At 38.3% G+C, this 27,798-nt stretch overlaps 1 protein-coding gene across 3 annotated transcripts in view; it reads left to right on the top strand.

Annotated features, from left to right (window-relative positions):
* TRAPPC9 (trafficking protein particle complex subunit 9) overlaps nt 1-27,798 on the top strand; it is a 483,858-nt gene that overhangs the window by 218,523 nt on the left and 237,537 nt on the right. For all 3 annotated transcript variants that reach the window (XM_068933393.1, XM_068933395.1, XM_068933394.1), the window contains 2 exons: nt 5,361-5,514; nt 16,441-16,531. In XM_068933393.1, coding sequence (XP_068789494.1) covers nt 5,361-5,514; nt 16,441-16,531 — 245 coding nt within the window. The remainder of the gene's footprint in view (nt 1-5,360; nt 5,515-16,440; nt 16,532-27,798) is intronic.

The raw sequence follows: 27,798 nt of genomic DNA, 5'->3' as shown, positions 1-27,798 counted from the left end.
TTTTAAATAAATAATTAAGTTCTAAATGAATTTTTTAAAATTTTAATTGACCTTTCAAAGATTAATGGAAAAATTCATCTTTTGTTCTGCATAGTTCAGATACTAGAGCAATCCTTTTCCTTTATGAAGTCAGTTTTAGGCCTGGAAGAGATATCGTTACTTATGGGTCACTTGAGCTCCTTATTTTTTACTTTATTGGAATGTATGCAATATAGATTGCAGTTCTAAAGCAGTGAAATAATTAGAAATAAGCAGGAGATAAAGTTAATTTGTATTATTTTTCTTCCTCGTTTTTGTCTAGTGGTATGTATTAATCTCATGAGAGATTTGATTCTTGAGGTCTCTTTTAGCCTGTGAATTATTGCGCACTGGGATGTGATTGCTGTGCTTTTTTTTTGGTAATATCAGCTGCATAACTTATATTTGGGGTGAACTATGTATTCTTGAACATTATGTTAGAAAGATGATTTTACTGAGATTGTACAGTGGAAGGATCCGCTGAATTTTTTTTAATGTTGGCTTGTCTTTAGGCCTTTTAATGTTCTGTGCAGTTTTTACCCCTTAAAAGTGGAAACGAGTATCATCCTCACTTCTAGCTTCTCCTGAAATTTATTTAAAGTCATTGACTGTGCAGGGCCTATTCATAAACATAAACATAAGTCGTATTAACGTGGTCTGCTTCTACGTCCCTGTTGTCTCCTTCATAAAAGAGGAGAAAGAGCAGGAAGCATAATATTGAATAAAGTCTCAAACTGTCTCCTTTCAGCTTCATTATGCAAACAGCTCGCCAGCTCCTCCGTGGCTGATAGTATTTAAATAGGTAGTTAGCCACGAGGAAGAGGTTTTTGGGTCCCTGTTACATCATATCGTGGTATAGATAACTGAATAAGGACCTTCTCTAGATTTTTATTCTTCAACCCTAAGCTGCAGTATTTTATTTCCACAACGAAGGATGAAATCGGGTTATGATGAGCAGACTGCTGCTTTCCTTTTCATTCCGTGTCTGCTTTTAACCCTGTTTGGCGAGCGGGTCCCGCTGCTTTTCACATCGTGCGCTCTCAGGGGAACCGAGGCCGTGGAAAGCGCGGGAAGGACAAGGAGCGCCTGGGACCTGCCCCTTCTCACGCCACCGCCGAGGGCTCGGGGCGAGAGGCAGGAGCTCACAGGACGGCGGGACTCATCACCTCTTGCTTTCATCTCCTCCTTGCCCCTCCTCGGCAACCGTTGGAGTGGCAGAGTTTTAGCTGGCGCTGCTTTAGCCAAGAGGGTTGTAGGAAACACTCAGGATTAGTCACGGTGCCTATTTACAGGGAGGTTTTTTCTCTCTGTTTAAAGTCCTTTCTGCTGTGTGTTTTATCATTATCACAGAATAATATTTCCAGTAAAGTTGTAACTCATTTTCTCAGAAGTAGTGGATTGAACTGTCCAGTGTCTTTAATAATTCTGTTTTGTTCCTTTAGCAATGCTTTAGATAACTGTCGTTGAAATGCCTGCTCCACCCATGGAAGATTTGGGTTCCCCCCCGTAAGTCATCCCGAGAGGGGACGTGAGGCGGTACCGTGCAGACATACCATCGGCATCGCCAGTGAGCTGACCTTTTCGTTCAGTTAATTTGTCTTTGAATAATTTGCATCCCTGTAACGATATTCAGTTGCCTGAGTAGCTGTCGCAGTGGCTCGGCCTTGTTTCCTGACAAAACCCAGTAGTTTCAAAACACGATTGTTTCATTATTCGTGAAAACTCGTGCCGCTTTATCCCTGCTCCTGCACAAGCTGGGTTAGCCAGAGAGAAACAAAACCTGTTTTCCGTTTGCAGTGTTGGCTATTAAACATTTTTACGCGATGCAGTGGTTTTGTACAAATATCTCATGATTTGTTTAGAACTCTCCTTGGAGGAAATCTGGAGAGCTACCTGCAAGGTAAAAGTGGGTTAAAATGAAATTCTAGTCCCTTTTCCTGAAGCCAGTGTACGTTTCAGCTCTTGGGTTTTAAGTTGGGCGATGGTCCAGGTATCGCCTTTCACTGTCTTCTCTTTCTTTTTAGGAGAACGCCTGCATGATCTCTGTGGGTCACTTGAAATTTGAAAAATCCTTTTCTGTGTAGCAGTTGTAAGCCAATGTCCGGCTCTTTTCTCTTTGAGTCAGCCAGTTTCGGGCATTCGTTCATCCGCTGGTTAATCCCTCGCTGGCAAATGCATCTTTTGAGATGGGAGAAATCATCATACTGAAAGCGAAGTGAAGCAGCTGTGCTGGTATAGGTGTAAATTAGTAGTGATGAGTGCCTGGCTTAGGTTAACGTGCTTATTTTTTGTTGTGATTTTTGTGGGAAGCCTTCCAATTTACTGCACGTTGCAGAGGCTGAGGAATAAATCCTGAAGAAACATTATTGACACAAAACAGAGACAAAACTCAAATGAATACATTTTTAGCAGCAGCAGCAGAACACTGAGTGTGAAAGGCATATATGTTTAAGAGCTAAAATTTAATTTTACTCCGCTTTACCTTGAGCGTAACTGTAGTCTTGTAAAATTTGATATTTCTCACTTACTTCCCCACCTTCTGCCTACAACTGTATTTGTAAGATTGTGTTACTAGTTGTGCTGTGTGGTGTTTTTCTCTCCATAGTTCTTTTTTTTTTTTGCAGACCTCTTCACTTTCTAGCAGACAAATATGCTGTTGGGAATTTTACTTTTATATATATATATATATATATATATATATATATCTTTTCATGTAGTATGAGGTGTCGCTGGGCTAAGTACAGTCTACACCATATAAAAATAAAAGAAGATTAGAAAAATTGGAAAATGAGTAGAAGTTCTGACCAGTAGATGAAGGAAGGGGCAGAGCTACCAAGGAGCACTATTTACTTAACTCTTCCTTACCTTTGAGCTTATTAAAAGTTATTTCAAACAGAGGTATACCATGAATGAGCAGTTTTCAAGAAAAAAATCTAACTGCGTTCCTTGAAGCTGATGTGGATCTGTTGTGGACTATTGGGAAAAAAGTGCTTGCATGCATATTTAATTTCCAGTGCAGAAAAAATTTACCATATTGCCAGTAATGATCCATTAAAGGAAGAATGCAGTGTGAATACCTTCAATTAAACGTTAAATGTTGTTAGGCTAGAATGTATCATTCACTGAGAAGAGTGTGGCACGCTAAATAAATGAGCGATTTACCAGGTCTGCTGGAAGATGGGTTCTGAATGTGTTTGAGTGTTCAGAAGTGAAAATAATTTGTTGTTGAAATATGAATTTAGGTAACTAACGATGAGTATTTATGTTAGACTTTAAGCAATACTGTATATATTTTGGAACTCAAGCATGGGTTTGCATCTGGTCCTTTACCACAGAATAATCTCAGAAACAAAGGTAGAAATGGTAGTGATGTTCCAGTTGCGTCTCTATCATCTTCCACATGTGTTGCCTGTACAAAACCCAGGAAACTCAACGGCATTCGCCGAATGAAGTCATATTTATATGCCAGTAAGAACTGATGTTAAAGTCATCTCACCTGTTTCTTGCCTGTTTTTTTTTTTAATCCACTATACAGATTATATTTAGGTGTTTTTCATTGCATTCTTTATTTCTGACACGATTCCTGCAGTTCCAGCGATGCACTTTTGATGGTTCATTTTAGCTTTTTTATATGCCCTGCGCTGGATGGTCTTTGCAATAAAGAATTCTTGATGATCTCTTGCTGGAGCAACAAAAAAATGAAAGCAAAAACAGCCCTTAGAGAGGGATAGATTAATTCCACTGGCTTTCTTTGATTGTTAAATGTGAAGATCAGCAAAGATGCAGTCTGCAGAGGCAAAGATGCAGTCTGCAGAGGAGGCAGCTTGTAGAAACAGCGACCCTGTCATCTCAGTGCGCTATTTGTCCCTTTTAATGATGAAGGTAGTCATGGAACATTAAGAGCTTCGCCTGAGATGTTGCTTTTTGCTCAGGGTGAAGCATTAACAGACTATTCAAATTTATCTTTCCACAGCAAACTTTAGAAACTCTGGATTATTCCTTGCTCTTGTAATTGCCTTGCTTCCTTTTCCTCTGTTAGGGTCACCGTTTTCTTAAATGAATGCTAATTATGGAACATCTGTTCTAGTTTGGTGGGATTTTAAAGCACTTTCTTGTTTACTTCAATGACCAGTGTTTTCCTTTTGGGAACACCTGTGGAAAATGTCTCCCTCTGATATAGGTGGAACTAGAGAAAAGGAGTAGTAGTAACCCCACCGCATGATGTGAAATGCCCTTCCCGTACCTCCTCTTCGGCTGTAGTTGCTCTCCACCATGAATGGTTTTCAGTGCTGGTTGCTTGGTCTTCTGTTTTCCCTAAGTGCAAAGTAATCTCAAAAGCAATGCATTTTTGTGCTTCGTTAATTGCTGCCCTATTTCAGCCAATTCAAGAAATTAGAACTGTGTTGGCGGCGTAGTACGTGTAGCCACATTTCGTGTGATGATAGCTAGTCTGAATTTCCTTTTATGTTAGATTTAATTAGTGATTCTAGTTTAAGATACAAGTATTTAGTACACATTATACCATTTTTAATTTATTTTGCTTTTATGTCTCACCATATATTTAATAAAGCAATTGCTTAACTGTTTGCTAATGATGAAATATCCTATGGTATTGAAATTCATACTGCCTGTAATTCATTAAAATGCGTTAAGAGGGCTGCAAGAGTTTTCGAAAAGTAATTAAGTATGAGCATTTGGGCCCTACCACTGTGGTAATGTTTTCTTTCCTACCTAGTTTTGTAAGTAAAATTTTAAAGGAAAATTTAGGAAATCTGCTTGTACAAGTGATGAAGCGCACGTTGCTTTATCAGTGTGTTAATTTTCACTCCAGGACACACTTTTGTACAAGGTGTTTTACTTTAGTTGTACCTAAGTTGGCATTATTGAAATGCTTTACCTAGCAGGCTCTTTTTTAAAGAGCATCAGGGTTTGGCCCAGTTTTGTTGTTCTTTCCTGCAGGTCTTTGGATTAATAAAGCACACCAGGAGTATTTACGTGCCAAGAGTAAAAGCAGATGAATCTGTGTAGAGCCACAGAGAGGTCAACTGGTTCCAATTGCAAAACAAATATCTTGTGCACTGCTCACTGAGGCATTAAAATGTTGGCTGAACCTTGTTTATCTTGCCATCTTGAATAGGCTTTGGCTCCCGTTTTTGGTAGCGTAACTCATATGGCAAATCATAGTGTCGTTACTGTATAGCATAGAACCCGCTGAGACCAACCTGCTGCCATCTCGTAGTGATTGGTTTCACAGTGGTCTACAGAGTTTACTGCAGAAGTCATACCTTTAAAGTTGTTACAGTGAAAATTCTTCTTCTTTCTTTCTTTTCCTTGCACTACAGTATGGCTATCCAAGTGGACAAGTTCAATTTTGAGAGCTTCCCAGAATCCCCTGCGGATGGGACACAGTTTGCGGACGCAAAGCAACTGGAAGAAGAAAGGCAACAGGCGAAAGGTCTGGAGATTAACAGCAAGCTGGATATTTGCTGGAAAATTATATCCTTTCATAAGTACTTCCTTTAAAAATACATAAATAGGTGCCCTGTGACACATTTTATTTTATAATTCAACTCAGTGTATAGCAGTGTTACTGAAAAGAAAAGTAATTAGAACTATGAAGCTTATCATAATTATAGACTGTTTAAGGTTAATTGTGCTCTATATTATTTAGATGATGTTTGGGTTTTACTGTAATGGCTTTCTCCGAGTCATTGAGCCTGCTCAAGCCCTGTATGTTTTTCACAGCTTTTAGGGAACTGAGGAAAGTGTAGTGAGGACTGATGAATAGTAGTTTTACAGGGTCAAATTTTTCTATTCTTCCTCACACTGTGTTAGTGAATCAGACCCATAAAGTAATACGTGAAACAATTTATAGAGCTTTCATATGTTTAATTATATTTGAACAAATCAAATCATATTAGAAATATTTATCTCCAAATCTTTACAGATTTATTAATATAACTAATTTTAGGCAGCCTTTTGAAGGCTTGAAAAGGACTTCCGTGATGACTTAGTCATGAAAATCCTAAAGGTAGCCCCCTCCAAATCATTCTAAATGCAATAAAATATTGCGTCATTATTGTTAATAAGGAATTACATTAAGAAGATCTCATATACATTCAGTTTTAGTTAAAATAAACGAATTATGTTCCTGTAAATTTCATAATTTCCATAAAAATTCTTGTGCGAGGCCTGCCAAAAAATACACTTTTCTATGATTGTCATTAGGGAAAAGTTGTGTGCAGCCAGCAGCCCGCCAACTCGGGTGTTCATACGCGGCATCCTTCAGGAGATCTGTCTTTTTCACTCAAATCACGCTGAAATCGGCGTGATTGTAGGTGGCATGAAGTGAAAGAAGAGTGGCAATAAAATCATGATTTATCTTTAGAGATGCCTTTTTGTACTTTTAATTGTACTTTTATCTAGTGAACTGAAATGGTTCTTCATTACTAATTATTAAAACTGCATAAAGCTGTACATGGTTATTCAAAGGCAAGACTTGAAATATAAATGAGTTTCCTAGTGCCTGGCTCCGACCGTGTTCCCCAGGCAGCGTTTCAAAAAGTATTTCACTTATGCAAAAATGTCAATATTTAACCAGAGCTCACTCAGACAGTTTCTCTGTTTTAGAAAGATGTAAATATTCTTTGATAGCATAGTTGAATTCTTATGCTGGAATTGAATGCATAGCTGTAATAGTTTTATCAGGGTGTAAAAATACATCCTCATTCATTTTTGTTGCTGAGCAACACTGTTAACATCCACTCTGTTCTGTATTTAAAGTGAATTTTGCTACCAAAATGATCGTGGCTGACATGTAAGTCAGTACCTAAAAAAACTGGTAGGACAGTTCATGAATTTTTTCTGTTAAATTCAGTGCAATTGTTAGTTTCTGTGTTTCTGAGATTTTTTAGGAGTGTTTTCTTTGTAACCAGAACTCAAACTACTGTAATGTAAGGCTAGGAATTGTGCATGTGTATAAACATTATTGAAGAAACTTATAAATTGTATTTTAGATTTTATGTCCCAACTGCAGTCAATCTTTCTCATCCTCATCTCATTTAGATTTCAGCCAGTAAAAAAAAAAAAAAAATTCTTGTCTCACTTCTACTAACTTTAATTTTCAGGAAATTTTGAAAACGTTTATATTTCTGAGACATCTGTCCTTCTGCCAGAGTAATTTGAAGCTGGCAAGCAAAGTTTATTTCAGAAAGACTGATAGACAGCTTAACTCTGTAAGCTTTGTTTTGCTTCAGAATTCAATCTAAATGCAGGCAAGAGATAAAATCTATTTGTTTGCAAAAATACTAGCTATGTTTTTGCTTGTATTCCTTACTAGAGAAGGTATTTTTGCAAAGGTCTTTTGTATGGGAAGATGAGGTGATCTCTTAGGTGTCTACCATCTTCAAGCTACTCTGAGCTCTATTCCGTGAGCTCTTTGGCTAGCTTTCTGTGACAGTATGTGAGAGGAATGTAGATTTCAGAGAACACAGTTTGGATCATTTTGCTATAAATAAAATTTTATAAATAAATGTTATTTAAAAGGGAAGGGATATATTATTTAGTTTATTAGAAATAAATAGAAACCAATATTTGTTTCTATCAATGCAATAAAATGGAAAAATGAGTTCTCATGCTTAGAATTTACGAGAGATTCAGTCTTCCTAAGTAACCAAAGAAAAGTTCATAAAAATGTTTTCAGTGTAGGGAGGTCAAAGCTTTATTTTTATTTTTAAAATATAATTGGGTATATGGTAGAAACAGTAAAGAAAAAGAATAAATCAGTTTTTCATACTTTTTAAACAAGCCATCATCTGTGTTGGGAAGAATTACAGTATTTGGTTAATACTTTATGAAATCATCACACAAAAAAAAGGTTTCAAATTTAAGTGTACGGATAACATTGACTGCCATAAAAAGTCAATTATTTAGAACCCCGTGCAGACGCAAAAATAGTCCATAAATGATGAGAAGTGTCAGGTTGCTCCTTCAACTTCTTCCCGTATGGTAAGTACATTTTCCACTGTTCTATCCATTGAAATATTCAGGGCTTCAAGTGATGAGATTTTCGGTGTTTCATTTGTGAAAGTATTGTAAAGTGTGATAGTTTCTCTTATACTTTTGGAGGGGCAGGAGCTAAAGAGGGCATACCATGCTATTCAATTCAACCTTTGTACACTTGTGACAAAAAGAAAATTATTAGGAAAATAGACTGTCTTCTGAGAAAGGTTACTGCCGTGCCTTTTCAATTGAAAAGAAGCTATGGACTAATTTAATTTAGAGTATCATTGAGATTATATGTGTATTGAGATAATTTGAATTAAGAACACGCTGTCTTGTTTTTTAGCATCTGGTAAATGGCATCTGGTATCAGCTTAAAAACCAGGATTTGTTGTTTTAACACAGGATTTGAACAGATGGAGCACATGTAGTATTAAGGTGGCTAATATTTTCAACTTACGCTTCCCTTCGTGTTTTCTAAATATTTTTAAACAAAATTCATATTTTCTTCAAGGAGCTTCTATGCATTCTGACTTGTGGATCAATGTATCTGTGCTAAGCATCTTTCAGAGTTTCTGCAGTGCTGTGTTTGTGGCAGAGTGCTCTAAGATTTGTGTCTTTATATTGATACTTGATACCTGACTCCTTCAGACTCTTAGGTTAAGAAATGTCAGATTCCACAGGGTTGTGATCAGTACCCGCAAGAGATGATTACTCCTCAGAATATTCTGTTGATTTTGACTCAATTATGTTCAAACTCATTTCAGAGAATTTGGTCACATGGAAGTGTTCTTCCTTTTTTTAGAAGAATATACAAAGATTTAACAATGTTCCGATGGCTGAAGGGATTTTTCATAGGAAGCACAGAAGTGCCTGGCTAGAGGAGTCATCAAGATGTTAATTATGCTTCAGTTTTGTATTTAGTTCAGTTTGGCATAACTCTTGCTGCTCTCGTAATGGACAGTCTTTTCCCCTCTAGTTCTGGCTGCCTCTTCTCACCCTCCTGAAGAAGTGAGGTAAGAGCAGACTTGCTAGTCTAGAGAGGAGGACTTTGAACTTGGTACCTTGCAGAATGGAGGCCAAAGCCTGAAGAGTAGTGGGAGAACAATAGAGAAGGAGGATCCAAAAAAAAAAGGTGGATGAAATCTTCCTTAAAGACCTGGAATAAGTCTTCCAGTTGCAGGCAAGGAGATTGCTGGAGTGTGTTAGGGATGCTTTCAGTGTACAGGTGCTGGATGGCTTGGTCTGGCATGTGTGTTGCTGGAGCTGCTGCTTGCAAACAATGAAGATCTGATTGGGGATGTGAAGTGTGATGGCAGCCTTGGTTCCAGTGACCCCGAGATGGTGGAGTTAAATATTCTGAGGGAAATGAGAAAGCAGGTGGCAGAATAATGACTCTGGGCTTCAGGGGAGGAGTGTGAAGAACTGGTAGGCAGGCAGGATTGTCAGGTTGCAGAGGGTCCAGGAGAGCTGATTGACTTTGAAGAACAACCTTCTCAAAACAAAGTTTTCTAGTGGTCAACAGGGTACCTCCAACTCTTCTAGCAAGACACAGCATCAGACTGGTTTGGCTGAACTGACAGAGCTCAAATGCAAAGAGTAAATGTATGGAAGGTGGTAGTGGGAACAAACTGCCCAGTAGGAATTTGGAGGGCTCACTTGGTGTGCAAGGATGCGATTAGGAAGACCAAAACTCAACTGGAGTTGGAACTGGCAAGGAAACTAAGGGCTTGTATTGGTACCTTGGCAACAAAAGGACAATAAAGGGAAATACGAACCCGCTGCTGAGGGAGTAGGAAACTTTGTAATCAAAGACACTGAACTGGAGAAAATTGAGATGGTCGAAGCCTTATTTGCCTTGATCTTTCCTAGCAGCATCTGCTCTCAGGCCTGTCAAACCTCTGTGCCTAATGGAAGCATTTGGGAGAGAGAAGTATTAACATTGGTAGAAGAAGTCAGAGACCACTTCAGTAAACTCAGTGCACGGAAGTCCCTGGAACTGAATGGGCTGTGTCCATGGATGCTGAGGGAGCTGCTCTGGATTATCATGAGACTGATTCTTACCGTCTTTGAAAGGTTGCAATGACCATGATGAGGGGAGGTCCCATGATTTGCCCCTAGTCCTGAGGGAGGTTATGGTGCAATCTTCATGGAAGTCACTTCCAGGCCCACGAAGGACAAGGTGATTGGCGGCAGCCAGCACAGATGATCTCTGTTAGGCAATTATTCCCAACTTCCATTTATGAATTTCTTGATTTCTTCCTGATATTTGGAGCTTTTCTTCATTGAATTTCATCTAATTGACCTTGGTAGGTTGCCCCGGTTTATTAATTTTCTGAATTCTGAATTCCAAACGCACAAATTTTATGGATTTTTTTTTTTGGTTCATCATCTAAATAGCTAATCAAAATATTAAAAATATTAGCTATTTTACAGAGCCTTGGGTTATATCATTTGATAGGCTGTCTGGTCTTGGCGGGAAACCATTGATAATTGTTATTGAAATTTCCTTTTCTAACCATTTGGCAGTGCAGCTTTTAAGAGTTTCATCATGATCATAGTTATGAACCTCTGGTTATGAAAATGTTGCATGTTGTGGCACTTTTGTACATCAGGAAAGGTTTCTTTAGAGATACTTTGGTTGGAGGGAGCTTTACAATTCCATGCAGCTTCTTAGCATCAACAGTTGTTGCAATAGTAACGGTTATTTAAGAGCCTTAATAACTGCGTATAATTAGTTTTAATAGTAAAGAACCACAGTAATAATCAAGCTGAAAACTTAAAACATGACTAAGGCTACTGCTGTAAGTGAAGTGTGATCATTAATCATTTAAATTTGTTTTTCATTAGTGTAAATTTTATTTATGAACATTTCCTAATTTGTTTTTGGTGGTGAGGATGCTTCCACCTTTATTTATTCGCAAAGGAACTGAGAAATACATTACTGAAAATAAATTTTAGAAGGATGCAAGAGGTGGAGTGTTGCGTAGCAGAGAAAAAAATCAGCAATTTTAACATAGAAACCTTTTTTTAAAATATAATCCCCGGTCTTTTTAAGCAGTAGGTTTCAGGTAGCATGCTGTGGTATGGTTGTGGATAGCCAAGCACACATGAGCTAATCAAGATATTATCAAAGATAAAATTTTGTCTTAGGGAAATAACTAGGTCATTTGACTGTCATTCAGGTTTTCAATATGAAGCAGTTTACGTTATATACAATCTCTTGCTAAAGAAACATGAAATAAAGGTGTACTCCAAAAAAATTAGGTTTTCTTTTTTTCATATATTTTAAATAGCATCTGGTAGTTATGCGTTCATTGGCTTAGAGGCCCCGGTTGAAAGTTGCTTGATTGTGCAAATTAAAACGTAGTGTCTTAAACTGCCAGATATGAACAATTGCACTGGGAACTGGGAGTCAACTGTTTCATTCCGCGCTGATGCACGTGGTGCTAATAATAAACATTTTTATGCTTTGGGAGCTGAGGCCCAAGTCCCTAAAGAGGTTTGAGCATCTGACCCCTGTGGAATAGCAAGTTTTTAATCACAGTGGGAGTTCACTGAAACATTTGGAGGTTTATTTCAGTTAATGTATTCTGCAAGGTCAAACCTGACTTCGGCAATCTGTACTTCTGTTTATCTGTGCAATTTTTTCAATGAATTTGAAATTCTAGATCTTACAATTTTGTTACGTATCAGGTTCCACTTTGAGCTGAGAATGAACGGGTGTATTGGCACTCGCTGCTCCAAGGGTTTTGCTTTAACTGACATCCAAAGGCTTATCTTAGAAAATAGGCAAGCTGAGTTAGGCTTTTTTCTCTTTTTTGCTCTGTGATTTCACTCCTGCGTGCTCTGGTTACCTATATACTCCAAGGCGATGAGTTTGCTACAATGTTCAGTCCGTAGTACTACTAAATGAGCAATTTTGTATAACTGTCTGAGGTACGCTCAGGAGACACAGATCGATAATATTTAATTCAATGCTATTTGTGTCCATTTGGCATGGTAAGAGCATACCAACCATACTGTCAACTTAAGTGATTTTTATCTTTGAGTCTACTTTGCAGCAGAGCTTAAGTGGAGCTAGATACAGAGGGAATTTTGAATCTTCATCATGGTGGTTATTGTAAATTTCTGTTTGCTTTTTAATTTTGCATGTGTATGTGTGTGTGAGAGAGTGTCGTAGAGACACAGTGGATACTGGAAAAGCCTAAGCATTGTTTTAATAAAGATTTTAATAAAGTTCGTTGTTTTACTATAGCATTGAGAATAAGATAAACTTGGACACAACTTACAATTTATTTTGATTATTTGTTACAGAGACATAGAATGATTTAGGGCCAGAAGGGATTTTTTCTGGTCATCTAGTGCAACCTCCTGCTCAAGGCAGATCCAAGTAGGTGAGGTGGTGCAGGGCCTTGTCCACTCAAGCATCCCCAAGGATGGAGATTCCACAGTCTCTCTGGGAAACCTTTGCCAGTCTTTCACCACACTCAATATGAAGAATTTTTTCATTGTGTCTAATTGAAATTTCAGGTGTTCCCAACTTGTGTCGATTGCCCTTCTTCCTACCGCTGTGCTCTTCCAAGCAAAGTGTGCTTCCATCTTCTCTGTATCCTCCCACTAAGACAGATAGCGATAAGATTTCTCATTAGCCTTCTCTTCTTAAGACTGAAAAAACCCTGTTCTCTCAACCTCTCCTCATCTGTCGTGTGCTCCAGCCCTCTAACCGTCTTTACAGTCCTGCAGGGGACTTTGTCCGCTATTTCAGTCTCTTGCCCTGGGAGCCCGAAATGGGACGCAGGACTTAAGAAGTGCAGTTATGTGCTTTTTGTGTTATTTGAGGCATAGGTATGTATATTTTTTATCACTGTAAGTGCTTGTAAGTGAGGAGGAGCAGTGGCTTAAATACAGACTTTCTTCTGATTATTCTACCACCTTGGAGAACTCCTCTTATTTTTATTAGTGGGCCTCTGAAGAAATATCGCATGCATAGCAAATCTTCTGGACCGCCTTTAAAAACTTGGCTTTTGTAAATAATCTGCAGATGCATTGCTGTATTGAATTTGAAATTGCAAAATGTATTTTCCTTATAAATACACGGGTCTGCTTTGATAGCATTTACCAATAGTAAAGTATGGCGAATCACCCTTTTTATAGTCATTTTATAATGGTATCTGAGACATTAAGCTTTCCATGGAGCTTTAAGCAGTAAAAATTTGTAAAATTCTAGGCACCACTGTGAGCCAGTTGTAAGTAAATTACAGTTAAGTTAGTTTAACATTACAGTTAATGGCAGCCACTCTGTTTTAAAACTTCTTTAAAATATTGCCTTTTTATTAGTTTTTCTCAAACTTACATTCCTCACATTAAAGATGTGGCAAAAGAAATATTTATCTGCTACGTCTATAAAGTAATCCAAATTAGGTATTCTCTATCCTATAACTTGGTTTGTGGAAATGATTCTGTTGTGTTGCTGTCCCAGGTTTTATTTTTCAGTGGTGATACTTTTTGAAAGCGATACTTCTGCTGCCTTGAATTTTCCAAATTGGTGCTTTTCCTTAATGTTATTTAGGGCTTTCAGGCTCTTTGGGGTTTGTGAAATTTTCAGTTGAAGTCCTTTTAGGGAAATTAAAGCTATTTAAGAGATTTTTCAGTCCATAGGAGGCCAGAAATGAGGATTATTTAGAAAACAAAGTTGTATTGATCCCCTTCTTTTACATTTCCTTCAGTTCTTGAGTCTAAAAATTGCGAATTGCTAGATCTCATTTTAATCTGAAGTTGTAAGACTTTTTTTTTTTTTTTGCCTCCTAGACATCCTTTGAAAATAGGTCCTGTGGTAGAAATCAGTTATGTGCAGTACCTATTCATTTTCTTTTGAATAACACATAGGAGAAGATACTTTATCTGTCAGATTATGTGCTTCTCTTTCCAGATTTTTGCAGAAAAAGTATTGGATTGTGCTTAGGAGTGGTTTATAAAAGCTAATAGATTCTTCTATCTTTGATCTATTTTTGAGTAAGACGGTTCCAGTAATTTTGGGGTAGTTGGATGAAACCTTGATGCGTCTTGCTATCAAGAGGAGTTTAGCCCTTAATTATGGTTAGACACCTCTTTGCCTATGGTTATTTCATGTGAAGGTTGGTAAGTTTGAAAAAGAGCATTTCTGAGCGTGTATCCGTCCGCTCCTCTCAGCCTACGTGAGAGAGGAGCTTCTTGTTCCTGTTCCAGACAAACTGCCGCCCAACCTCTCTGTAGTACTTTCATTCTGATGTTGTTGCTTTTAATTGATCTTTCCTGTTTTGTTTCGTGGGTTGAACAGCTTGGGAAGCACTTAACTTTTCATTTGCTGAGTATCCCCCGATTGGGGAAGTTTAGTGGGCATTACTCCCGAGATCTCTGTTGTTAGCAATATGTGCGTTCCCAAACGAAGAGCTGGCATCTACAAGCTTTATCAAGTTTGCCTACCTACCATGAGGAAAAGATACTCTGGCATCTGGTGGTCATTCCATCTACCTTTTCCATGCTTTCAAGAGTCTCATTTTACACCCCAAAAGACAGGCAGTGCTAACTAAAGGAACAGGAAATCTGTGATCTTTGTTTTTGACCCAAGGAGAGATTGTCTCCATGGGAAATTTAGCTCAGCAACTCTGAGGTTCTGCAGTCCACACAAAATATATAGTAACCTTCTGGGAAGAAGAGCAGTGCCCTATATTGGACAGATCTGACCCATGCTCTAGGTTTCGATGGCTGTCAGAGACTAAGGCCTCTATGGTGTTAGAGGCCATAAATATTTAGGTGGTACTGGTGAGAAGCTGCATTCGCTGGCTTTGGTACAACTTTGTACCATAAGGGTAACTGTTTACCCTTGCCTGGGCAACAGGCCTGCAAGGGTCATATCTCTGGAAAAGATGATTTACCTTTCTGGCTTCCTCCCTGCACATGCAAGACCAGTGCATTCTGGTTGACACTCACAAGAGTGTCAACCAGACACTCAACTACAATATGCTTTGTCAGCCCCAAAGTTGGTGGCATAATCCTTCTCATCGTCCAGAAAGCTGCTGACTTACAGGACTAGGATATTGAGTGAGTTGCTCCTGGTCTCTTTTTCTCAAACTCTGACTGCTGAAATAGGTTTTCCTTTTTCAGAATGATAGTTCATGGAAGTGGGGAGCAATGGTTTTGGAGCAATTAAATGCGGAATTGGGGTTAACCTGCAACTTGTCGGGCCTGGGACATAAGCCGTAGGAATCCTTGGCCCAACTGGTCACAGGATACTATTGGACATGTTCCTGATGGTTGGTCAGAGCTGATGTCAACCTGCTGTCAGATACCTCTCCTATCCAGTTGTCACCACCGATGCAGCAGTGGCAATCCTTTCCAGCAGCTAGGGGAGCTCCACCATCTCCACAGCCTTGGGCTCAGGGTCTGAGGACCGGATTTCTTTTCCTGGCTCAGCCCTGTTCTTCATCGCAAGGATGCTGGATGATTCTTTGGATTATACTCTCCATACTCCTCTATAGTTAGAGGCTGTCTGTTCAACAGCGGTGTTGAACTGTACTTGACATTCACCAGTAACCAAGGGTACTTGATCCTGGGACTTAGGTTTAATTGAATCAGGAACCCAGCTTCAGACTGCTTTTCCTAACATCCAAGATTAGAGTTGAAAGTTTGCAGGACTTTCCATCAGTGCTGTTACAGCACGTAGGCAGCCATTCCCCCGTGCCTCTAATACATTTGAGTTTATAAGGTAGCCGTGACCTTAGCTTTCTTTGAAAAAAAGTGATGTTTTGACAGATACATCCCACAGGAAATTAATTTCTTTAAATGGAAAATACTATCTTTGGGTTACATTGGATATTTTTTAACCTTTTTTATTGAAACCTGTTTTTGAAGCCCTTCAAAAAATAGGGATTCTGCTTTTCCCAACAGTCTATTCCAGCGCTTCGCTGCACTTAGAGTAGAGATCTTTCTCATTTTGTTTTAAGCCTGCTACTGGGTTCGTACAGTGCTGAACAGAAGGGAAACGAACAGGATATGTGTCTGTACAACTCTGGTGTGATATTTGCTCTTGATCTCGTGATCCCTATCACTGTGTTGTCTAATGTTCCCTGTACCTCCACAGAACTGGCGCCTAGCCAGTGTTCACAGCTGTCCCATCACACATTTGTTCTGTTTTGTATTGCCCTGTTAAATTTAACTCTTTTTGTTTTCAGATTGTTCTGAATTTATCATCTTGATATGTGAAGATATCAGCTGTGCTAATTACTATTGTCAGCCAATTAATGGGTTAATAAGACTAAGTCTGTAGCTGTAACCGTTAATGAATCTCTAGGATGCAGTCCTGATTTTCAGGAATAAAAGCTGTGTGCATTACCTGCTCTTTTTCCCTCTGAATCAAGGTTTTCCTTAATTCTAATGTACCCTTCTTTGAAGCGTGAAGGGGAAGCCAGTGTGGAAGGCGTTCTCAATCAACTGGTGCTAGAGCATCTACAGCTGGCTCCTCTTCAGTGGGGTGAGTAACATGAAAATCTATCGATGACCTATTTTTGAGAATGTATTGGTTTGTAATTTTTGGAAGTATTTTTTTTTCTTGATAATGTTCTTTGTAACATCAAATCATTTTTACAGTGTGCCATGTATAAGAATGCTGAAGTTTCATGTGCAGTTAATTTTCAATCAATCGCACAGAAGGATTTGCTAGGATTTCTTTTAGGATATTTTCCTTAGCTGAAGATAAACGTAAAATTGAGTCTATTTTATTTGAAGTGTCAGTGCTCAGTGATGATAACTGTGAGACCTGAGTACATACTTCTTCCTGTAATTTGTGGTCCTGGTAATTTTGTATGAGAGGTGGCTGCTGCTTAAACTTTTCCTTTACCTGATAGTGTATATTACAAAGTAATATCTCTAAAATGTTTTCATATGGAATTATAATAAACTTTGTGGTATATTTATTATCATAATCTAGGCATTTCCATTACTCTAGCTTTTCAAGCACAGAAAAGGTTATTACTTTGGGTAGTGGAGAAGAACAACTTCTCTTAATTGTGCATTCAGAATGATGTTCAAATTATGAAGTATTGAATTAATTTAATTCTGAAGAGTCATGAAAACGTGACTTCTGTCTGAGGTTCTTAACAAGGCTTATTTAGAGGTTTTGGAACACGTGATATTTTGTCTCCAACACTTCTGTTACAGTGACAGTTTACTGAGAAAATCCCCAGTTCATCAGAAAATTGCTTTCAAAGCCTTTTGTTTTTAAAGCAAGTTTAATTGGATACTCCTTGTTTGAATGCATTTTATGACCTAGAGAGAAACAATTTTAAGGACCAGTGATACATCACTGTTGGCTGAGTGAACTGTTAAAGCTAAGGAGACCTCAAACTCTAACCCCAAACTCCATTATTTATGTACATTTGCTCTTTAAACACTTTAAACACTATTTTTCAAGCATGCAGACCATCCTCAACTGGTACATTAAAATTTGTAAGGTGAGAACATGAAAACAGGTAATGGTTTAAAGTTGTGCATTGTATACATGTCAGACTTGAATCGTAAACGTCTCTGAAATTGTGCTTACGTGGCCTCTGCTCTTAACTGATGCCAGACTCTCAGGGATTTGGTAGCCCTTGCTTGTAGGACTTGCATTGGCCGTGGTCACCTCGGTCCTTAACTGTGAACTAGAGTGGCTTGTGTCAGATGTGAGTTATGAGCTCCGTCTCCAACAGGTTGCTTCAGTGTTATCTCAATCTGTTGAGCTCCCCTGGTCTTTGATGGGTTTGCAACCTGAGCTCTGTGTCTGAAAATCTTCCTTTACTTTGAGTCTTAAAGAGGAAAAAGGTGGATTCTTTTTTCACATTTTCTTATTTTTCCTCTTTTAATTTTCTTCTAATTGGCGAACACCACTCTTTCCGTAGTAAAAGAGGTGTTTGGAATGATAGGATTGTGTTCGCTCTTCCTGCCTAAATGGTGAACCGTAGCCATTTTGATCTGCCCATGGGAAAACATGAATGCAGTGCTGATTTAGAGTAAGATCAGCTTGCTTATGCAGTGGATAATTTCCGATGTTGCTGTTTAATTTAGTTAAAGCATCCTTATTACTCTAGTTTTCAGGCCGTATGAACACTGACCTAAAGCCTGTGATATTCTCTGCCTCATAGACCACTGCAAAATCCTTTGCCACAGTTTGTAGGCTGATTATGACCTACACTGTAATTTTCTATGTTAAACAAATCAGAGAAAGGGATATCCTATGGGATCTCAAATACTTGCTTTACCACTATATATATATGGTATATCCTTATATAGATACTTAGGGGAGGTGACATTATCAAGAAAATAAGATGAGAGGTTAAGGAAAAGACTAAGTTTTTGGAAAGTTTTTGCAGCAGAAAATAGTGGTTTGGCACAAGTCTGCCTTGTTTTCCTGTCTAATATTTTCTAAATCTGAAATCATTTATCTATTATCTATCTGTATTATCTATTTTGCATAACACAGAAATTATGTCCAGGTAGAAGCTGTAACTCACTGAGATTATTGAAAAGGACGTTTTAATTAAATGCCCCGTTCTTCTTGAAAACAGAAAGGAAACTGAAAATAAAAAAATATGGGGAGGTTTCTTTTAATCCACTATAACTTCAGATATTTGGTAGTTAAATCTTTAGTTGCTTTTGCTACATTGTAGCCAGGTGTCCCTGTCTGCAGTCAGTGTAAGGAAGGCCACTGGGGTCCCTTGGAAAGGGCACCACGGCAATGTGGACTAACTCTTTTATTTCTGTAGAGGAGGGAATAGGAATTTAAAGATTATGTTCTCAGTTTGGTAGGTGGGAATAATAAGGAGTTACTGGACTGTCTGCGCAATCAAGTGTGTGTGTGTGTTTCAAGTATTTATGTAGTGTGACATTGTCAGGCAGAGTTTGAATTGGAATTGTAGCCAGAATGTATTTCCCATTCAACTCATTTAGGTACAGGAAGGGGTTTTAGGTTTCAAATCATCTGAGACAGAATGTGAAAGGTGAATTTGGTATCCCTATGTTATTTTTTTCCTGAAATGTTGAAGTAATGGAAGTAGTATTTCTGTTTTCGTATGGATTATTAGAGATCTCAGCTACCTTACAGGACCACTCTTTCATTGATGGTGGTCTACACTGAGGTCCAACAGGAAGATAAACTTACGAAAGCAATCTTAAAAGTTCTTTAAATATTAAAGTTTCTAATTAAAAAGAACTATAATCTTTATATATATAATTAATAAGGCAATTTGTAAAAATTTTCTTTTCCTGCCTCCTCCCCTTTTTGGTGTTACTGATTAAAAAAAAATTTAACTTTAAAAATAATATGATATGGTACTGCCAGCAGGTTGAGGTGCTTCTTTCTCATAATTATAACACTTCCTGTAATCACAGCCTTGCTCAGCTTTGAGTTTTGTTTTTTACGGAGCTAAAAATTGCTTGTGTTTTAGTGCTAGCAATCATTGTAATACAATCCTTGCATATTTTGGCTGAGAAATGTTACCTTAGTCTTATGCAGTAAAATTGATTATATGATTATTCAAGACTTTTCCCATATTGATGGTTACATTGAAAGGTTTTCTTCATTATATATGCTTACACTGGAACATGGATGAATATTTAATGGGGTTTTGATTAAAAAAAGACTGGCTCTTGTACAAGCTGGAATTCAAAATTCCTTTGAAATTTGACATATTTAATTCATACTAGAGCAATATTACACGTCTACAATTATGAAAACACATTGAAATAATTTTTTCATGTGATTTTGACAGTCTCATCTTTGCATTAAATACAAAGGAAGACTGGTAAAAGTTAGCGGCACTAAAACGTTGGTCTGAGGGTTAGAAGTCAGCTCTAAAAGTAGTTGCAGGAAGGGAAAAAGTGGCTCTTGGAGAACAGTGTTATTTGTGATTTCATATAATTTAGGTGAGTAGGCAGGAAAAATATTTAAAACATAAAGGATCATAGAAAAAGCAAATATGTCAAAGGGCAGAGTGAGAGTTCTTAATGTGTTGTTGAAATTGATTTCAAGATTTAGGGCATCTCTTTAAAATGGAGTTGTCTATTAGGGAGGTTATTAAATCACACGTAATTGAAAAACATAATCCTGCTGAACACCAGCAAGTTCAATGTTCTCTAAAATTTATGACATATTTTCTTTTTACTGCTGGGCAACAAACCAAATGTAGGAATAGATGTGATTTTAAGGTGACTATATTAACATCATCTAATCAAAGAAACATAGCCTGCAGAGTTTAATGAGGAGAACCAAGACTCTTCTAAGACATCCATTAATGCAAATTCTGGGGTTAGATTTGAAAACGGTCAGGTGGCGGCGTTCAGAGTTGCTTACACTGCAGTATTTTTTTCAATCTTTATTTGATTTATGTTGCTAAATTTTGCAAGCAGCCTAAATTTTGAGACCGAACACGTACCAGTTTGATGGTACTCTTCTGCATTTATAGCAAAATTATCGTAGGTACAAATGGCATGAGTAAAATGTTGACTGAAGTTGAAATATGCTGAATTTGGGATAGGCTGTTCGTTAGGCTTGGAATAGGCTGGAACTAGGATATTCCTACGTTGAAATCTGAGAACCGCCCCTTAGGCGAGAGGTTCCCAACATTTTACATGCTGTGTGCAATTTTCACAGCGGAAAGGTTTTTTGAAATTCTTCTCCCGCATGAAAGAGAAGAAACCTGGATTCCCTCGTTGGTTGCAACCTCCAGGTAAAGAGAGCATACTTGCCTTTTCCTAATGGTCCTCATATGTAGAGGGTGAAGCTTTGTTAGAGAAGCTTGATTTAGGAATTCAGAATTGTGGACAAATCTAAAAGTGCTAAATGTGATAATTATCACGTAATATAATATAACACAATATAATAAGCAAATATTTAGCTTCTCTTCCCTGGAGAGACTAACTGAACAACTGAAAAGGAATGATGATACATAAACTGTTAAGACAACTTAGGCAATAATGGTCTAAGAACCAGATATTAACCAAGCATCATCACAGGAAAAGTCCTGAAGTAATTTTTTGCCTTCATTCATTCTTTTATTTCATTCGTTTCCTTCGTTCTTCACTTCTTCCTGTATAATATATATGCATGTCAAGAACGTTGATAACATTCAAATTAAGCATGGATACCTTTTCACAAGGCAGTAGGGTTCATTTTCCAGTACACGATTGAAGGGGAAGCGAACAATACTGTTACTGAACGCTCTCCAGATCAGAATTAAGGAACGTGGTGCCAAACAGCCAAAATCTTAATCGTTTACTTGGAGGTAGAGAATGCTGCATGTTTTGTTGTGGTTTCATGATAAATTGACTATCTGCTTGCATCATATAGGCATATTGTATTTAGGGGAAACTTGGACTTGAAGGACGATTTTAAATTGTGCTCATATGTGAATGGCATCAGGAGAGGAGGTAGATTTACAAGGATTTTGAAATGTTTTATGAGTGTACAGTCCCTTCTACGACAGCTTATTTGGAAGTTCTGTCTGCTTCGTTAGTCTGACAAAACATCTTACAGAAATATTACTTTTTAAATGAATTATCTTGTTACTATACCATTTGTTTTAAAAAGCACCAAATCGAGATCCCTTCTTAATGCACAGAGCTTATTTATTTCGTGGATCTTAAAATTAATTACTGCACTCACGCATCCGTTTTATTTTGCATTTTCCGGTCTGACTTCAGACCATAATTAAATCTTTCTTTCCACCATTGATGGGATTAAGTCTTAGGGACTGCAGCAGGGTCAAATCAGAGTGTCCGGAATGCAGAGGAAAATATCATAAAGTGTCCATCAGGAAGTAGTTGAGGAAATGACACATCCCTAAGGCGGCAAAGGTATGTGTTGGACGCCGTCTTGACACCCGGACAGCTGATTCTCCCCATGAGGCTAGTTAAAAAGAGCCAGATCTCTGCAGACGCGATTGCTACTGATTTTGATGTAGTCAGGGCAGCCCAACAATGTTGCTCTTCCCCCTTATATGAAGTGCTAGCGCGGTCCTGACTGCTCATTAACAGAATATTTTTTAATGGCATTCTTATCATAGCTGGGGAACTGCAAGGAAAAAGTCTTATTTTCTCCTTTAATAAACCACTGACGGGCACTGCATATGAGCCTTTGCTTTGTAGGAGTGTGTAGGGAGAAGTGTGCGTTGCGCTTGGGAGTATGAAGAGATTAGGAGGGTATCTGAGGGCCAAAATAAGACTGAGAGCTTACCTGCTATTTGTTCTCTGAGAATATTAGATGTTGCTTTAGGCTTTCCAAAGATGCTGGCTTTTGGACTTTCACTAGTCCGTAGTTGAGTCTGAGAGCTTTTCTTTGAAGGGTTTGCACGAGGAATGTTAAAAATTAGGTTTCTGTCCTTGAAGCACAATTAGGAACGTCATTCTGTTCATGTATCAAAGTAAACTATTCCTTAATACTTTATAGTTTAGAATTACAATAGACTGGCTATTATGATCAGTGCAAGAGTGAAAGCAAGAGCGTTAGCCAGAAAAATTGAAGAGCAAGCTGTCCGTAATGTAGAGAATCTCAATCTGGTTCATAGAGAGATTGAAAGTGAGAAACAGTCATGTGGGAGATGAATTCTACTAGGTAACCAACCTTTCTCATCCATTTAGAAAAATCTTCCTTTTTTTTTTTTTGTTTTTATTTTTAAGTACAAGAGAAGTGGGAAGGCTTTCATATCCTAACAGCTTGTGTGCGGGCTGTTGGGGGATATTTTGGCAATGTCAAACCAGCAAGATGCTTTAGTTACTGGGAAGTGTTAAGGGACTAGGGTAGTACATTGAAAAAGGGACTAACTTGATGAAACTAGGGCATCTGGCACATGAGTAATGTTCTCACATGTCAAAACATGCTATTGTGTGATATACTTTGAATCAGCTGTTGTTTCTAATTCCTGCTGAAGTCTTGGCTATTCTAAACTGAGAGGAAAAACTAGTAGAGAAAGGTTTCAGACATAAGTGGACCAGTGGTGATTTCAAATAAAAGATACTAAAGTAAACCTAAAGTGAAAAGAAATGAACAAAAACTCCTATGGAAAGACAAGATAGCTCGAGGCAGTTAGGTTGGTGCAACGCCAGTGGGTACCTGCATCGTGGATGTCCAAAGCAGCTGGTAGTAGAAGCTGCAGATCCACTATTTCTAGAAATCAGTGAGGAAAGACTGGAGGGAAAATGCACTTACAAGTGCTGTTGGAGTTCTTTAAGCATTGCTCTAGGACCACTTTTTTACAGTTTCACCAGTTTGGGGGAAAAAAAACAAAACAGGAGACATAAACTGATGAAATATGTGGATGGCTCAAAGATGGGCACCATCACTTCTCCAAAAAAGGATCAGGATACCACACAGGCATCAATAGGTAATCCTGAAAACCAAAGTACTGCAGATAAAATGGATGAAATGTAGTCTAGAAAGGGAGATTATCTGTTCTAAGACTATTAATGTAGAAATCTGCTTGAAGTTATTGGGAAGGAGGAGACGCTGAGTGCACTTGAGGAAGTGTTGCTCTGAGCTACCCTTGTGATTCAGCAATGAAAAAAAGGTGCATGTGATGTTTGTACAAGCCTGTCATGAAACTTCCCATGGGAAACTTCCTATATAAGAGATTAATTCAAATTAGAACAGGGAAGAGGAAAGTTCTGGAGGTGATCAAGTTGTGGAGCCAGTTGTGCTTACATTATAGAGATACTGCTTTGAGTAAAATTAGCTCAAATATTGGAAAAAAAAAAAAAGAGCTCAAATCTTGAAAGAAGATCAGGCAGGTGAGGTCTATGTTCACTCCTTGGACTTCTAATACACAATCTAGCTTGCTTTGAACTGCGTTTTTCTGAGAGAAATTTTTTAATTTAGCAAAATTAAGGCATAGAGAAAAGAGATGATTGATCTCCACCAATGCATCAGAGGCCCAGGTCTCCCAGGAGACGAAAACAATTGCTGAAGTAGGGCAACTTCGGGCATAAAAGCATGCTGAACAGAAACTGGCTGTTAATGAACGTAGTTTAGATTTTTTAAAAAGCATTAGAGATTTTAGCACAATCTTATAGCAGGAATGTTGGTGGGGAGGACTCTGCCACATAATAGTAATTGATCAGAAACAGTAAGAATGTGGTAGGAGAAAAATAAATTATTTATGCTTGATTCAGTCACATTTTTTCTGATTAGTGGGTGACTTATTTTGGTTTCAACAGTTATTTTACAAAACTTGATTGATTTTTTTTTTTAAAAGGAAAACAATAAGAATTTTCTATGCATAGTTTACCTATTTGTAGGAATATTGTTTACCAGGTTATGTTTAAACCGTAAGAGGTGAACGAGGAGCAGTGTAAGGATGATAAATTGTAACACAGTTATGCAAGGTGTTTAGTTTTCTAGATACTGTTAGAAGTTAATTTAGTAATAGATGAATTGAACGTTCAAATAAAAAGTTTAAAAACAATTGAAGAAATCATGACAATGAGTTACAATTTAAAAAAGGCCCAAAGACTTGTGAAGAAGAAGATTGAAAAGGCAAAACTGAAATTTGGCATGCGAAGCAATTGGTGCAGAATATCACTGAATCTGTAGGGAAAAAGATTTCTCTTATTCTGCTGGACACAGCGGATACCATTTGAATAGAAATTTAGAGAAGTGCGATTCAGCTTGTGTACAGTTAGAGAAAGAGAAAAGGAGAACCGATCAGATGATGTGCGTTTTAACAAGACAGGCAAGAAAGATGCTTTGATCAGGCAGGATTTTAATTACCCAGCGATTAAATGAACTGTGCGGTGAAGGGTGTAGAGAACGAGAAATGGAAAATATGGTAATGGTAACGCAGGACTGTTGTGAGTAGCCCGTGTAGGACGGGCTCAGCATCGGCTGGTTTCAGGCAGGAGGCAAGAAGGGATGCCTTATTCTACAAAGCATATGATGATCTTTCCTTATCCAGCTTTGGATGTTTTTCAGCCTGTGTTTATTTCACTTCAAAAAAAAATAATGCATATGCTTGGAGCCTAATGGCATATCTATTGGATGTGTTACAAAGGAACTGTGCACCTATATGTCTGTGTGTGTGTTTTTACACACACAAACACACCCACGCACCCTTAATGTGTTTTAGCTCTTCAGTTAAGGTCAGCGTGGCCTGTGATCAGCGGTTCTTTGGTGGACGGGAGCTTCAGGGGCAGGGAAGTTGGTTCAATTTTACGTGTTCGTTCTGAAGGAGCCCTTTGTTTCATCAAGGAAGCAGAAGTGTGTTAATGATTATGAAGAACATAAATCCACCTCGGCAAGCTCTGTAGTACTGAAATTAATAGCTTCCAGCTGTCAAAACCTCAACAGCGTGAGCACAGACCAGAACAGGCAGATTCGTATGAGAAAACGTAAGCTATGACTGCAGTCTCCCCTTTTCCTCTTTCTTTCTCTCCTTTTCTCACTTTTGCTCTGTCTCTCTCGGTCCCTAAAAAATTGGCAGCTAATTGCCTATTTTCTAGCTTAGAGATTTTTTTTCCATCTTCTTTTTCTCTATTTTGTGATTTTTCTTTGCCTGTTCTTCCTCTGTTCTTTTCTTTAAATTTTTTGGTAAAATTAAATGTCAGGCCTTTTTTTAATATTTATTTTTATATTGTATTCTAAACCTTCATATGTAGCAATCATTTTTCTTTTTTTTCTTTTTCTTTTTCTTTTTTTTTTTTTTTGGACAAGAAAGATTGCAGTTTTAGGCCAGAAAGGCATTACAAGCAGGTAAACTTTTTGATTTGATTTTCAAAGGAAGGTAGTCAAACAGAAAATCTTTCCTGATCTGTGATTCTGGGTCTTCTTCGATACCATATACTTAGTACTGAACTTAGATGTTTTTTTTCTTAAATATCTTTTCCCTTATCAAGCAGATTATTAGGTTCATTTTGATAATAACTCTCATTACCTAGGGATACATTAGAAAAAGTTATGGAAACAGAAGGGCTGTTTTTCAACATCTTAGGATATAAAAAAAGAGCTGAGCAAGCGTGTTGTGTAGTGTGGCTTTGGACCAAAGGAATTTCATCAAAAGATACCGTAGTTGTTTCCTGTTACTAGATATATTTTACATAGCATCACAGAAGTTGTGGCTCAGTAGTGTCAGAAATGCCCAGAACTGTTACAGAATTTTTATAACAAGGCCAGACACAAGAGGAGAAATAAGGAAGAATCTCAATTAAGATTTTTAGTAGTATATGGAAAAGGTAAAATGTCTAGGCAGAATCTGGATTTACGTGGAGGAAAATAATCGTTTGCCTCGTGAGAACTTCCAAAAAAAAAAAAAAAAGGCAACAGCAGCAAGCGTCAATAATTAGAAGAAGTGCTAAGGGATAATTACACTTGATAAACAGTCATCTCTCAGTATGTGAGTTAATGATGGGGTTGGGATGTTCAGGATGAAGGAAAAAGCCAGGTATGAAGCATTGGGGGAACATAACGCAGCAACTTCAGAGCAAATCGCTCATTGGATCCGCTTGAGTTGAGCGGGTGCTGCTGGGCCTGTTTCTGTTGGGAAGTCTTTGAACGACACTGGTAGCTCTGGGAGGATTTGTTAAATCAGCTGTCGCGTGATGGGAAGGCTCTGAGCTGCTTTTATGCTGCACCCAAGTGTCATCTGGAGCCCGGGGGAACGTGGTGTGACAGCAGCTCAAGTATGGCTTGAGCCTTTGCCTTCCCCACTGCCAAGGCTGGTACTTGGGGGAAACGTGCGCTTGCACCAATTTATTCGACTGCTTGGATCCAGGCTGTTGGTTGAAACAAAACATAGTTGGAGCTTGCCTGTCCTCCCCAGAAATTTAGGCCTGACTTGGCCAGAACGAATAAAACCAACTAAGAAGGGAGCTGCCTGCATGCAGCCATGTGTCCATGCAGGGCTGCCAAGTGGTAGTGGTCGGGAACCGCGATGCGAACAGGGGGTCGGGAGCCACGAAGGGAACGGGGGTTGGGTACCATGACGGAGACGAAGGTCAGGAACTGCGATGGAAACTGGAGCCAGAAACTGCAGGGGAAATTGGGGTTGGAACCATAATGGAAACTGGTGTTGGGTACCACAATGGGAAGGGGTTGGGAACCACAGGGGAAATATCCCTGAACTGGCTGTGCACGAGGTAGGGTTGGACCGAACATGTCATTTTTAGCGCTTGATTCCACACCACGTGGAATTAGGTACACTTTACTATATCAAATTGAACCTGGAACGGAAGAGTTGTATTCATTACTTCATCCTCCCAGAGCATTTGTTGCCAAATTGTGCTAGCAAAATAAAGAAAATTTAAAAAAGAGTGAGAGATGTAGTCTCTCAAAGTCTTCAAAAGTGGATGAAAATGAGAACATCCTGAACTTTGTTAGGAGTTAGAAAAGGCAGAATGACCTCTTCTGGTTTCCTAGCAACCCTAATTTTGTGTAACTTGCTAGAACACCCAGTCAGTTGGTGAGCATCTGCTCCTAATGAAGCTATTAAACAGCAGTGCTCTCATTATTAGCTACTTATCAACTATTTTTGTTAACAGTTAGGAGGTATTTGAAAAAGTTAATCTCTTTATGGATGCTAACTAGTGATGTGTAGCGTCCACACATTGTTTGAAGTTAAGCTCATGACATGAAATACACGTTTTTATGTAAAATGTTATTTAATTCAGAGATAGATTGCAGAAGGTGTCCCTCTAACTCTATTTGGAGAGCCTTTTATGAACTTACTGAGCTCTCTCAGAACCCTACCGTGGGTAGAGACTTCAAGATTAAATTTATTT

Source organism: Struthio camelus, chromosome 2 (assembly GCF_040807025.1).
Source record: "Struthio camelus isolate bStrCam1 chromosome 2, bStrCam1.hap1, whole genome shotgun sequence".
NCBI classification, from domain to species: Eukaryota; Metazoa; Chordata; class Aves; order Struthioniformes; family Struthionidae; genus Struthio; species Struthio camelus.
Note: the sequence above shows the minus strand (reverse complement) of the source record. Positions and strands in the feature narration are given on the sequence as shown.